The following is a 13,607-nucleotide window of genomic DNA, read 5'->3' as shown; positions in this document are numbered from 1 at the left end:
CGAGTGTTTACTGGAGACCACAGTGAGGTCCTTGGTGGCCCCCGGGGCTCAGGCAGGTGGCTTCCAGTGTCCAGGTGGGGTGGACCCTTGCTCCATGGGCCCGTGAGGGTGCTGGCTCGGAGCCTGGCGGCCCCTCTGCTGTCCGCCCCTCGGGTGGCAGGGCTCCAGGGCCCCTGTCTTCCCTGCACGTGCCAGGGGCTGTGCCCGGCTCCGCTGCCTGCGGCCTTGTGGGCGAGCCCTGCATCACTGCCAGCGGGAAAGGCAGGCTCGGGGGCCCCAAGGGGCCCGCCCGCTGGCCGGGTGACCCTAGCAAGTCCTGCCACCTGTCTGAGCCTCAGTTTCCTCCCGCAGATGGGCCCACGGGGGGGGGGGTCTATTGAGGTAACAGTCAGTGCCCCACAGAGGCCTGTCAGTGAGTCACACACACAGCCATCACCACCTGCCCCCCCCCTCCGGGGCCTGGCCAGCCTCACAGGGAACAGACAGGGCTGTGAGCTGGGGCGGGGGTGGTGACCCTGGAGGGCAGAGCTGTGCCTTCCGTTGGCCCTGCCCCACGTAGGTGTCCTGGCTGTGGACGAGGCAGAGGGCTGGGACTCCAGGGAAGGGCCATCGGAGGGGTGAGGTGGGAGGGTGGACTCGGGCAAGTTTGGAGCCGGGTGGCCAGAGCCTTCCACCCTCAGTCTGGTAGGAGGGGGCACCCAGAACCTGGTGGGCGGGGCCAGGCTGTGGACCTCAACACCTCATCCAGGGGAGGGAGGGGCCCATCATGGGAGTGGCCACTGCAGCCCTTTGGGGGCCCCTAGGGGCCATGGCCCCTCGAGTGAGGGGGGTCCCTCAGGTGCCCCGAAGCTCCTTGCTCAAGCAGGCAGATACTCCCCACGGGTCCGCAAGTCCTGTCCCCAGAGAGGGAGACACGGTGGCCCTGTGTCTGCTCATTTCCACACCACCTGTGGTGTCCCACACCTGCAGGGCTGGCCCTGGAAGCAGGTGCCATCTGTGGGATGGGGGGAGCTCTGAGGGCAGGGGGAGCCTGTGAGAACTGGGGGCTGGGGACCGGTGTACGAGTGCCTGGCTCCCGGAGGGCGTCAGACTCTTGTGTGCCCAGGCCCAGGCCCCAGAGCACGTGGGGGCTCCGTCACACAAGGTGATGGAAAGAGCCTTGCTCAGGAGCCTGGTCCTGGACTAGGGCGGGGCGCTCATCCTGAGTCTGGCAGTGCCCACACCCTCCCCGAAAGCAGATCAGGCTTCCGCACCCCGATTCCAGACCCCAGTCCAGCCACGAGGTCCCGCTGCTGGGCTGCCCTCCCCAGGACTCCTTCCGGACAGCTGCCCTGGCCCTTGGCAGGGGGCCTGGCTCCTGCGGGGTTTGGGAGATGGAGGCCCTGGGGTCAGTGTATGTGCTGGCCATGGGCCACTGTCCCTCCTTCTGTCCCAATCTGCTGGCATCAGCGTCCCCAGCTCTGAGGCCACCACAGTCCCTTCCTCTGGCTCTCTGGCTGTCAGCACCTGGGAGAGGCCCCTGGTCAGGCCACTCTGGTGCCCAGGGAGTGCGTGCCGCAGCCTTGCCTCCTCCAGTGCGGCAGGGGCTCGGCTGTGGGCCAGCAAACCCCTTACAGCACAGGCCGGGCCTGACGGGGCACCTGCACTCCTGACCCCCCCAGACAGGGTCTGGGAGGCAGAGCTGGGGGACAGGCATGAGTCCTGGGGCACAGGGTACGGGGCCCCATCCCGTGTTGCTCTTTGGTGTCCCGGCCCTCAGCTGCGTGTGGGGGTGCAGACGGATGGCTGACTGAGCTCTCTCTGGTCTAGGGAGCAGCGGCCTCACCCCCTGGGCTCCCAGTGCCTTCAGGTAGGCTTGGCTACAGAACCAGCCCCCGCACAGCCATGGGGCAGGGAGGTGGGGTCACAGAGGCCAGGGTGGCAGCCCAGCCAGGAAACCTGTACCATAGAGGGCAGCGGGCCACGGGCTCCCGTGAGGCCCTGTGGGCAGGAGGGGGGCTGCAGCGACTGGCGCCTGGCCCCCTGTGGGCGGGTCCAGCCCCCAGCCAGGAGTCAGCTGTGGGGGGCCCACCCTGAACTCCACCGAGCAGTCTGTGGGACAGGGGAAGGGACTTAGTGTGCGGGGGAACACCAGGAAGGGGACGGTGCTCTCATGAGCGTGGCCCTGAGCTCAGGCCCATGGTCCCCGGAACCTGGAGTTGGGGGGGGGGGTGACCCAGCACAGTGGCGGGGTGGGCTGGGGCACAGACTGGGTGGGTGTTCTGCCTGGGAGGAACAGGATGCTGCGGACCCAAGGAGAAAGTGGCCAGGAGGGGTGGTTGGGGTGGGCGGCAGGCAGCAGGGCAGAAGGCATTAGAGTGTGGGCCCCGGGGGGTCGCCCATGGCACCAGGGGAGGTGTGCCCCGGCGTGGGGGGGGGTGTCTCAGGATAGACAGCAGCTGCCCAGGAAAATTGAGGAGCCCCCCACGGCCCTGCAGAAGTGGAGGTGGGACCAGGAAGGGTAGGCGAGGAACACTTGCAGCACAGGCCTGGGGTCAGCTGGGCTCCCAGCCACCCCCGGGGACTCACAGCCCCATCCTCACAGGAGCCCTGGGGCCCGAGAAGCCCATGAGCAAGGCGCCCACCTATGCGAACATCCCCGCCAGCCCCTCCCCCAGAATGCAGCTGCACTACCTGGGCCTGGAGCTCCTGGAGGCCGGCGTGGGTGTCCGAGGTGGGTCCCCACACAGCCAATGGGGGTGGGTGCCTTGGGGGCCACAGCCCCACGCAGGGCCTTCCCTCAGGTCATGCTGGGTGGGTGGTGCAGGCGGACCCCCAGCCCCCTGTGCAGGCCAAGGCCTCTGCAGAGGAGTGGGCTCCCTGGGGTCACTCGGGCCTGCTCACCTGGGGCTGCTTTCAGGGGCTGACACCGCCCGCTATGCCCAGATCGACCTTGCAGCCACTGAGGCAGCCCACAGGGCGGGGACGCAGCATGCCCAGGCCCGGGAAGAGCGGCTGGCCAAGCTGGAGCCCAGGAGGAAGGAGCCCCCTCACTGACCAGCCCTCATGCCGCCGGCCCGCCCCCCCCCCCCCCCTGCTGTGGACAGCTGTGTGGCAGCAGTGGCAACGGGGCCAGGAAGGCAGGCGCCCGGGAGCTTCGTCCCCAAGGGTCTGGCTCTGTGGCTCACAGCCTCCTGGCCACAGGAGGTGGGAGGCACAGCTGCCCTTCCCTCCTCCAGAGTGGCTGCACCCAGACCACCCTGCAGCCACAGGGTCAGGGCCCCCAGCCATCCTGCCTGGCCAAGCCCTGGATGCAGGCAGCCTGCCGGTATGGCCCGCGCACACGTTCACTGACCACACTGCTCCCCGGGACCTGATCGCTTGAAATTGTTCATGTTCCATTTTTAACGAGGCCTGGTCTCCTCCTGAAGGACCTGTGCAGCAGCTGTGCCTTTGCCCGGCAGCCCCTGGACAGTCTACTCATCTCGCTGTCCCCAGGACACCAGCCTCCCTCGCCCTGCCCCACCTTCTGAGCTGGGGGTCGAGGCAGTGTCACAGGCTCAGCCCTGAGCCCTGGGGTGGGGTGGGAGGGGCCTGGGGCTGTGCCAGCAAACTATTGAGGCCCCTGCCCTGGATGCGATTGGAAAGTACAGGGCTCTCCTTTTAAGCTACAAGTAGGGGGCAAGGCATGGCTGGTGTGCCCTGGCCTGGGCCTCCAGCATGCCGAGGCCCCTCTGGGTGGGGGCTCAGTCACCCATGCTACGACTCCTTAGCACCTGGGGAAAGAGAAGGTGTCACTGCTGAGTCAGCAGACTTCAGGGAGGGCATGGTGTCAACCTCATGCCCGGTATTTGGACAGAAATGAAATACCTTTATAAATATACCTTTAAAATAAAGACACAAGAATCGGAAATTCTAAACAGCCCCATATCTATTTTTAAAACTGAGTTCTTAACCCAAAGACTCAGCACAAGGGGGTTCCAGGCCTGCAAGACACCACCTGTAGGGAGATGACAGGACTGTGGCAGAAGCAGGCTTTTCCCGCCCCTGCTGTTCCCCACCTGGGGGGGGGGGGCGGGGGGCACGAGGCTGGACCACGGACATGGGGTGCGAGGGCCCTGCAGGAGACAACCAGACACAGAACGAAAACCCACCATCCATAGCCACATGCAGTGCCTGGTCTCCCGGAGGGAGGCCTGACGGAAGCCCGGTGAGGGACTGACACACAGACTTCGAGATGGGGAGACCCAGGGCTGTTGAGCTGTTGGCTCCCGCAAAGGGACCTGCCCGTGAAAGCAGCCCTGCGGAAATCCCAGTGGGCTTTCCCGTAAAAGTGCAGAAGTGGATTCTGAGAGGTACGTGTGGCTGCAAGAGGCCTCTAACCTCCAAAGAGCTGGTGTGTGGGGAGGAGAGGCACCCCTGCCCCGAGACTCGAGACAGATGGGGTGCCCCCACCTGTGTGCTCCCTCGCCCTCCGACCAGGGCACCAGGCTCATCAGGTGACAGAGGGAAAAAGTCTGTAGGATGAATGGGGCGGGGCAGCAGAGGCCCAGGGCTGCGCTGAGACCCCTGCCGTGGATGCCAGCCCCTGCCCCCACTCATGGCACCCGAGCACACAAGCCCCAGCAGGCGGTCCTTGGCTTTTGTCTCTTAAATGAGCGGGCATGTGCTTTGCAGGCCCCAGTGTGGCCACGCAGTCCCGATGGGGTCAGGCCTCCTCCAGGTTCAACCCCAGGAGCTGTATTGGCCGCCCCTGACCAGCCACTGCGAGGTCACAGCCCCATCCTTGGTGGCAGTCGGCATTCCTGTCACACGGGGACTTGCAGGGTCCTTGAGGCAGGGGTGGGCAGGAAAATGCCCCCTGAGCTGGCCCAAGCACGGAGCCCATCAGGGCTGTGGGGGAGGCAGGGGGGCCCTTCAGGCGGGCGGGGACCCAGAGCCACCGACGATGCCTGGGACCGAGGCGCGGTGGCCCTGAGGCCCAGCCACAGAGACAGAATGAGACAGAGACAGGCGAGGGAGGCAGTGGGTCGCTGATGATCAGAATTAAACGTGGTGACTGTTCAGGACTTCAGGACGCACCATCTGCAGCGGCACGTTCTGGCTGCAGACCAAGCTGCTGCGGCCAGAGGACGCCAGTCAGCCGGCAGCCGGCAAGGGTGGCAGCGCGCAGTCCCTGCGCCAGGCCCACAGCGCCCAGGCAGCCGCCGCGCTCTCCCTCCGTCCCGTTCATGCAGGTGCCCCCGCAGCACGGCCCTGGGCCAGCCATCAGAGCTCGTTGTGGCGTGCTCTCGAGATCCGGCTGGACAGGTCCTGCAGGTGCTTCTTCACCTGGAGAGACAGACAGCCGGCCCGGCCTGAGCCACAGCCACACAGGGTTGCTGCGAAGCTGTTACCTTGCAGTTCTCCGCCACCCAGAAACCGTCACAAACCAGTCACTAAAGCGGCACGGCAGTGGCTGGGACGCTGTCAGAGAGTGAGGAGCCAGGAGCCAGCAGACTGAGCTGCTCCCTCCGCCCTCCTCGCTGCTCGCCAGGGCCTGTGGGTGGTCCTGCCACCAGCCCAGCACTCCTGGCAGCTCCTGCCTACTCCTCCCAGGACCCTGCCAGCGGGGAGGCACCTGCTCCCGGGCTCCCATGGGCTCCAGTCCCCTGGAACGAGAGCCTGTCCACACGAGTGCTTTCTCACCGGGCGACGCTCTGCTTCTGCTCACTCATACCCCCAATCTGTCTGTGCCAGGTGAGCCCCACCCCGCAAACTCCTGCGTTTCGACGCCCATTTTAAAGTCGACCACGCAGGCACTGTGGTGCTCGGCTTCCACACACTCAGCCAAAAGCAGGCACGGTCCGCATGGCCAGTGTTCTCGCAGGGATGAGTCCCTGCAGCTTCAAAGGCTTGAGAGGCCCCCCTCCCGCCCCCAGCCCCAGCATCACGCCCTGCAGAAGCCAGTTCATCAGGCCCGCTGGGGACGCCCCGAGCCACCCCTGCCCCTCCGTGCACCCTCCCCCCTCCACCAGACCCATAGCAGAGGCTCTGTGGAAAAGGCCCCTCACCTTCTGGTGCCTGGACAGTGCCTGCCCCTCATGCCCTAACCAGTGGCCCCACTGGGGGGCAGCTTGGCCCTCACAGAGCACAAGGCAGCAGCTGGCCTGGGGCTGCCTGCTCCGGTCTTGAGCGGGTCCCCGCTCCTGCGGGGGCCAAGCGTAGTCCCCCCCAGCACAGGGCAGACCCTCAGGGCACAGCAGCCTGCGTGCGCTCTGGACACACGGGGCTGCTCCCTCGGCAGCAGAGGACGTGCAGACCACTGACCGGCCACCCATTTTCAAGGCCAGGGTTTCTGGCTCCAGCCCTGCCCGCCTGCTCCGTGCACATGCCCGCAGCCCTGGCCAGGCCCTGGCCCCGCCTCCTGTCCCCTCCAGGGCAGCGGGCGCAGCAGCAAGGCTGTGTGTCTGAGGCCCCCGCCCCGCTGCCGAGGAAACTGAGGCTCAGATGGGGACGTCCGGCGCACCTGTGGGTCGGGGGCTGGGACGTGGCCTGAAGCCACACCCACCTTGTAGCCCAGCTCCTTGGTCTTCTCCTCCAGCAGGGCGTAGCGCTCCTTGTTCCGGCTGACGTGCTCCCGGTCGCCCAGCCGCTCCACATGTTTCAGCTTCTGGTGTGAAATCTCCAGCTGCTTCCGGTAGTGGTTGTGCTTCTCAATTTTCACTTCGAAATGCTTCAGCTCCTCCTAAGAGTATGTTTTAAGCAACTGAGTTTCCAACAGGCTCCTAATGCCCAAAGCCCCTCCCCCACAGGCCCGCTGTCTAGGCCCCCGCACAGGCGGGCAACTGGAGAGGAAGGGGCACACAGGGTGAGAAGGTGGTCCCCGTGACATGCTGACTGCTCTGAGGAGGGGAAACAGCGACAGCAATGGCGCCCCTGCGGCATCAGGAACTCCCCAGGACCGTGCCGTGAGTCAGGTTGCAGCAGGACAGCCTGGTGCCCTCCTTACCCGAAAGGCCTCCAGCTCTTTCTCCGTGAAGTTGGCGGACCGGGCCAGGTCCCACAGGTCCATCACCCGGGGCTCCTCGAACTCTGGCAGAGAGCAGGGCAGCCTCAGAGACATGCACGGCCTCCTGCGGCCCCTGGGCCGGCCTCCCGCCTGGCAGCCAGAGCCGTGTGTGTGTGTGTGCATGACACGTGGGTGCGTGTCCCCACGTGCACGCATGTGTTCGCGCAGCGTCCTTGGGAAGCAAAGGGGTGTTCTTCCTGTGCGCTCTCAGCCCACAGCTCACAGGACCTGCCAGAAGGTGGCTGGGCCCCTGGAACCCGCCCCCCTCCCAGGCTGCCTGCAGCCGGGTCCTGGGTGAGCAGCGGGCTTGGAACTTGAGAAGAGGGGCTGTGACCAGTGTACCCAGCTGCCCTGACAGCTACGAGGGTCGAGGGACAGGACAGCTGTGCAGGGCACAGGGGGCTGAAAGCCTAGCCATGTGGCACTCTCAGGGGAGAGCCAAACAGCAGCCCCGGCACACCCCGTGCCCACGCTCACCAGCCTCGGCACCGTAGCCCTGGTGGCTGGCCCTCTGCAGGCGGTCATAGCCCTGGTTGATGCCCCGCAGCCTGTCCTCGAGCTCCGCATGCCTGCTGTGCAACACGGCCGCCTCCTGCACGCGGCTCATGTCAGACGGGCTGATGGCGTTCTCCCGGATCCCTGTGGGGAACAGAAGGGAGCGCCTGATGAGGGCCTGGGGCCTGGGGACAACCGCCACTGAGCCAGCCCTGCGTCACCAGGGGCCACACGTCCTCTCGTTTTCGGCTGGAGTCTCTCTCCTTCCACAGGCTCTGAGGTTGCTAAACGGCCCCTCTCCCAGTCCCTTCCTTTGAAAGAGGCAGACCTGAGAACCCTCGCTCCCAAACGGCCACTTGCAGGACGTCAGTGTACCAGGAGCCTGAGGCCCCCGGGGTGCCTGCTGGCTTTGTGAGGGTCGGAGCCCGTGACTGGGGTGGGTTCTGAGACCAAACAACTGCGCGGTCAGAGATCACACGGTCAGAACAAGGCGTCCGCGGGAGCGCTGGCCAGCGGTGAGCCGAGTCCTGGAGCAGCGCCCCGTCGGAACGATACACCCTGTGCCTGCTGGAGGCACCCTGACGGGCGGGGATCCCTCCCACGTGGCTCGATCCCCCTCAGAAAAAGGGGCAAGCAGGCGAGACCCCAGCAGGGTGTCCCTGCCTGCAGCCCCCTTTGGAGTCAGAGCTGCCCACAGGGAGGGCCGGGAGCAGGAGGCACCTTCCGTTCTGCTCAGGGTCTCCAGCAAAACGTTGTACTCTCGAACCTTCTCTCTGTGGTGCTGGAACTCCCGCCAGAGCTTGTCCAGCTCTTCCCTGGAGAACTTCCCAGAGGTCTGTGCCTGCGAGGAGAGCGGCCGAGTGAACCTGCTGCGGGCCGAGCTCACCTGTCCACACCTCTGGCGCCCCCACCTCCCCGTGGGCCGCAGGGCAAAGTGGGTAACGGAGGCCCCAGGCTCAGCCTGGGGGCTATAGGGAGCACCTTCCCCACGAGCCCACCCCCCTCCCACTTCACCCCTGAGACTGAGGACATCTGGCTGGTGTCAGAATTCCAACTCCTGACCCCTCGCAACGTGGCCCTGACAGAGCATCCTGGACAGGAGCCGGTGGACGGCTCTGCAGCCCCAGCGACGGCGTGTGCTGTGCGCCCCTGGGGGTGGGCACCGCTCAGAGCCACAGGCCCGTGCAGCCCGCACGCCCCCCGCAGCTGGTCAGCAGCTCCCCTGCTCTGTGCCTGACAGCTCGAGGCTGGTCGGGCGAGCCCCAGGGACAGGCCAGAGCAGAGAGGCGGCCCCCAAATCTCGACACGAGGGCACACGTTTCGGGGTCCACAGGAAGTGCCGGGGTACCTTGTGCCACAGTTTCTCCAGCCGGGGGTCCTCCAGGCTGTCCTGCTCGGTCCCGTCGTTGAGGGAGTTGCTGCTGAGCGGCCGGGCGTCCTTCCTGCCGTCCAGGCCGTACTTGGCCAGGATGACTAGCAGACAGGGGCTGGCGGTCAAGGCGGGGCCAGGGTTGCTGGCCAGGTCTGTCCCGCTTCCTGCAGGTTCCCTCTGCCCACCCTCGTTTCTGGTGACAATCAGGACCCAGCAGGACGAAACAAGCCTCAGGGCCGCACGCTCCCCGATGTGGACAGCAGCTCAGGGGCCCGCCCAACAGCAGTGGGCGCCCTGTAGGCTGCACCACGAGTAGGCCCAGGTGGGATGGGAGTCGCTTGCAGTGCGGTCATGTGCAGACCAACCTCACAGATCTTCAGAGCCCAACTTCTCAGCCCGTGCCCAGTAGGGCAGGTGATACCCGCTCCCAGCCTCACCACGACTCTTTGGGACACGCCCTCTTCAGGGCCCCACCCCTCTCCCTCCTAAGGTGGAAGTGGCTGTGCCTGGATCTCCTGAGCAGCAGAGTCCAGCACCCAGAATGTCGCTAGGGCCTCTCCAAGGGGTCAGTCCCATCCTCCCTAGAAACCCGCACAGGGCTCACCTCGCTCTGCACCCCATTCCTGCCATCTGGCCCTAGCCCCTCCCGTGGACGGACACCTGCTGGACACAACCAGTCCCCACCAGGGGCCCCCGGGCGCATGCCCTGTACACTAGCTCCTGGGCGAGGCCGGTCCGCTCCCTGCTCAGGGAGGCCCTGCCCTCCCACTCAGTCTACACCGCCTGCGCCTAGGAACTCATCCACCTGCACGCCTGGACCGCTGCAGGGCTGGAGAGCGAGCTGAGACAAGTGTGTATTCCCTCACTAGCTGGTGAGCTCAGGGCCTTCCCAGGTGCCAGACACCGTCCGGCCCTCTCCCTGATCTGCAGGAGGCCCCCACCGAGCCATTAAGCACTGCCCCCGTGACGGCCCCTGACCCGGGCGGGTCGCACGGGCAGACACACCTGCCATCTCCTCAGCCTGGTCACTGATATCTTACTTCACCACGTGTGACTGACACCTGGAAACCCAGGAAGCAGGCTGCCTGGATGGATGGGCCCCTACAGTCCCGGCTGGCCCCGCCCACACACCGAGTCAGACCATGGAGCCCGTGGACCGCTCCCCTCGGACAAAGTGGGAACCCAAGGTACCACTGAGGCTGCGCATCAGCTTTGCTTCCTTCTCCCCGTCTTCGTCCAGGCCTTCGGCCTTCAGCTTCTTCCAGGAGAATTCATCCCTTTCTTGTATCTTCAGATCAGCATGGAGCTCGGACAGCTCCACAGGAGACAACTGCAGCTGGGGGACACAGGCAGGGGACCTGTCACAATTGGCCATGTGATGGACCAACGACACTGGCCAGAAGAAGCTGACCCCGGAGAGGGTGGCCGGGAGACCCTAGGAGCTGAGCAGAACACGGAGTCAGAGCCCCTGCCCTTCAAAGTATCGCACATGTTCCCGCGGGAGAACCTCTGAGGGACCCCAGCCCAGCCGTGCGAGGACCAGCCGCCTTGCTGGACCGCCCACAGCACCGTGCGTCCCCAGAGAGCCACCTGCTCTCAGTCGCCTGGGCCTGTGGGCACAGGAGGGGAAGGTAACAGGACGCCCACCTTCCCACCCTGGACCCTAGGGACAGTCACGGGGCACCTAGGTAAACAGGGTGGGAGGACGTAGGGGCAAGAAAGGGGCTTGGTGAGGAAACCAGTTCTTGTATTGTGAAACCGCGACTGTTATTGAAGAGGACAGAAGACCGAATTTATGAGAAATGTCTTAAAAAGTAAAAAAAATAAAAAGCACTGCCATGGCTCACTGGCCGAGCAGCTTTCCTTGTGAGCAGGCGCTGGCTGAGGAGGGGCTGGGCAGTGTCCCTGTTCCCCAGAGCCGAGGCCTTGCTCACCCCTGAGGCCTCCACCCGCTTTGGGGCTGCACCATCTCTCCCAGCTCAAATGACACATGATGATTCTCGCATGTTCCACGAAACTGGTGGCTTTAAATATCAATTAGTTCCCATGCCTGACTGACCCTCCCCCCAGAACTTGCTAAGGACCCCCAATGACAGACCCAGGGCTGCGTGTGTGGGGCGCTCCAGTGCCCAGCTGTCCTGCAGGAAGGGTGGGCTCCCAGGGCCAGTGGGGGGCTGGTGGCACGAGCTTCCCGGCCAGCAGGAGCGAGGCAAGACCACCCCGTGCCGGCTGCTCACAGGGCCTCGCCACCACCGAGGGCAAAGACGGGCACCATGCCCACGGCCTCCCTGTGCCACAGGTCACCAGGAGCGGGACCCAGTGTGCGGGTCTGGGCCCAGTGGAGGTAAAGAACGCAGATTCCTAAGCGTCCTTTATAAGGAAAGCACTGTGACCTCAAGCTTCCCGTCTCTATCTCTCCTTGGTCCCTAGTCTGATGCTTGCTCCGTCTCTGCTTCTTAGATGGACCCCCAGCCTCCGACTGCCGCTCCGCTGCGGTGAGTGGGCCAGGGCTGCTCCCACACGCAGGGCGCGGGGCGAGGGCGCAGCGCTGGTCAGGAGGACATGTGTGCGTGCTTCGGGCGGCCCCAGTAGGAACCACAGGGAAGGGCCCCTGGACTGGGCAGGTTCTCCTCTTCCCGAGCCAACGACCCAGAAGATGAGTCACAGGGTTTATGCTAAACTTGCGTTCCGGTTTGTGCTGGTTCTGGGCGCAGAAGAAAATAGTTGTGATTTCTGAGTCTGAACATAAGTGTGAAACCTGACCCCCTCCCATCTCCTGTCCTTCTGTTCTTACTCTCACCGTCAAGATCCTTACCGGCCAGTTACGTGAAAGGCTTAAGTCACAGTGTTGCGGCCACTGACATGGGTGGCCCTAACTGGAAACACGGAGGCATCTAAATGTTTATGAAAAACCTGCTTTGGGATTCTCTAGTTTAATGGCTGACTTCTAAAGCCACACCGAAGCGTCCCCACACCAGAAGAGTGGGTCCCAATGCCACTTGCAGATACGCTCTGGCTGTGGGCTGGGCGCGGGGCAAGCCAGGCCGGGCCGTTTGTGAAGCGGCTGTGCCGAGACGTGCAGCAGCCAGAGTGCACCGCGGACTGCCAGATCAGGGTTCCGGTCTCTGGCTGAGCGACGGTGTGTGGAGTAGTCCCTGGAGGCCGGGCAGTGTGCTGCCTCAGCGCGGCGCCCACCCTTGGTGCGGCCAGAGACCCCCAGGCGCTCAGGGCAGGCGCTCTGAGGATGACCACGCCCCGCCCACTGCCCGGTATGCAGGTGAAACCCACCCCTGGCCCGCCCTTCAGGGTCCCTCCCGTTGCCCCAAGGAAGGGGACCGGCCACAGGCGGCGCACAGGGACACAGGGGCAGTCACACACAGCCTCCCTCCCCGTCTGGGCCCCCGCCTAGAAGCACAAGCGCTTCAACAGTTAGAATCACCGAGTGAGGACAAGAACCCTCAACAGGAGCTCGCAGCTCCCAATATCTTGCTCCCGGGCGCTCTGCCACCCCAGGAGCACGTGACCGTGAGCAAGGCGGGCGAGGCTCCTCGCAGGGCTTGTCCCCAACCACGAGGGGATCCGGGGTCTCGCAACACCCCAAAGGCGCCCAGACCACACAAGCGCTCGTATGCACCAAAGAGGAACTGAAAAACTTCACAGGGAGGCAGGACGGAAATGCTGGGGCGGGGGAGGCGACATACACAGTTCCCAGAGGACCCAGGCCCCACCCGCCCCGCAGCGCCCCCGGCCCGGCCGCTCACCCGCTGGGCCTTCCCCCACAGCTGGTTCAACTTCTCCATGCGGAACTCGCCCCCGGGCTCGCGCTTCGGGGGCCGCTCGGGCTCATTCTGCTCCCGCGAGTATTTGCCGCCGTGGCCCACCACTTGCCAGGGCCCGAGCACCAACAGTAGCGGGAGCAGCAGCAGCGCCAGCGCCAGAAGCCGGCGCGGCCCGGATCCGAATGTCCGCAACGCCATCTTCCTTTGGCTGCAGAGACCCCGCACTCTGGTCAAGAGGTCCCACCAGGCCCCGCCCCGCTCCCCGCCGCGCCGCCTCCTGGGAGTTGCAGTTCTTTCACACGCAGCTGGCCCAGGCGAGGCTGCCAGCGGACTACGAGGCCCAGGAAGCCCTGCGGAGACACGTGAGCGTTTCCCAGGCAACCACGCCGCAGCCTCGTGACGTCCGGCGCCCGCGGCAGGCGACTGCGCTAGGGCTGTCTGAATAGATTTCAGGGTTGCGGAGGTTTGGGTGGAGAGAAGGGTCAGAGCCGCCCAGACGCCGGAAACCACATGACCGCGGCGCCCAGTCCTCTACCTCGTAGAAATTGTGAATCAGAAATGGGGACTGTATCTTTTCTGGGCCTGAGACTGTTCCTGTGTCATCTGATATTAAATCTCACTTGTCATTATAGGCTTGGGGGAGGTGGCCCCTGCTTGGCACTCAGGCTACTGTCGCTGCTGTCAAGCACCTAGGGGCCACCCAGCCCACTCCTTCCCTTGACAGAGGAAGAAAGGGGCAGGCCCGCCCTGGCCCGGTGCTCAGTGCGTTGGAGCATCATCCCGTGCTTGAGGCTGCCAGTCGATGTTTTTCTCTCACACCAGTATTTTTCTAAAAAAAAAAAAAAAAAATCCATGACATATCCTGGGAGGAGGATTTAAAAAAATCGTTAACAAAATATTATCAAATCCAGCACCATGTATGAGGGCAGAC

General features: G+C 64.8%; 1 protein-coding gene across 1 annotated transcript; it reads right to left on the bottom strand.

The window, feature by feature from the left end:
- Positions 1 to 4,994: 4,994 nt before the first annotated feature.
- On the bottom strand, positions 4,995 to 12,927 carry LRPAP1 (LDL receptor related protein associated protein 1). The gene is made up of 8 exons (XM_024573862.4): positions 12,659 to 12,927; positions 10,089 to 10,233; positions 8,874 to 8,998; positions 8,246 to 8,366; positions 7,508 to 7,669; positions 6,971 to 7,053; positions 6,530 to 6,706; positions 4,995 to 5,310 (listed from the first exon to the last, which is right to left on the bottom strand). Exons 1-8 carry the CDS (start codon positions 12,872 to 12,874, stop codon positions 5,248 to 5,250), a joined length of 1,092 nt encoding a protein of 363 aa, XP_024429630.2. The 5' UTR covers positions 12,875 to 12,927; the 3' UTR covers positions 4,995 to 5,247.
- Between the last annotated feature and the right edge of the window lie 680 nt (positions 12,928 to 13,607).

Source organism: Desmodus rotundus, chromosome 4 (genome assembly GCF_022682495.2).
Source record: "Desmodus rotundus isolate HL8 chromosome 4, HLdesRot8A.1, whole genome shotgun sequence".
Lineage (NCBI taxonomy): Eukaryota > Metazoa > Chordata > Mammalia > Chiroptera > Phyllostomidae > Desmodus > Desmodus rotundus.
This window is presented reverse-complemented; position numbering and strand designations above follow the sequence as displayed.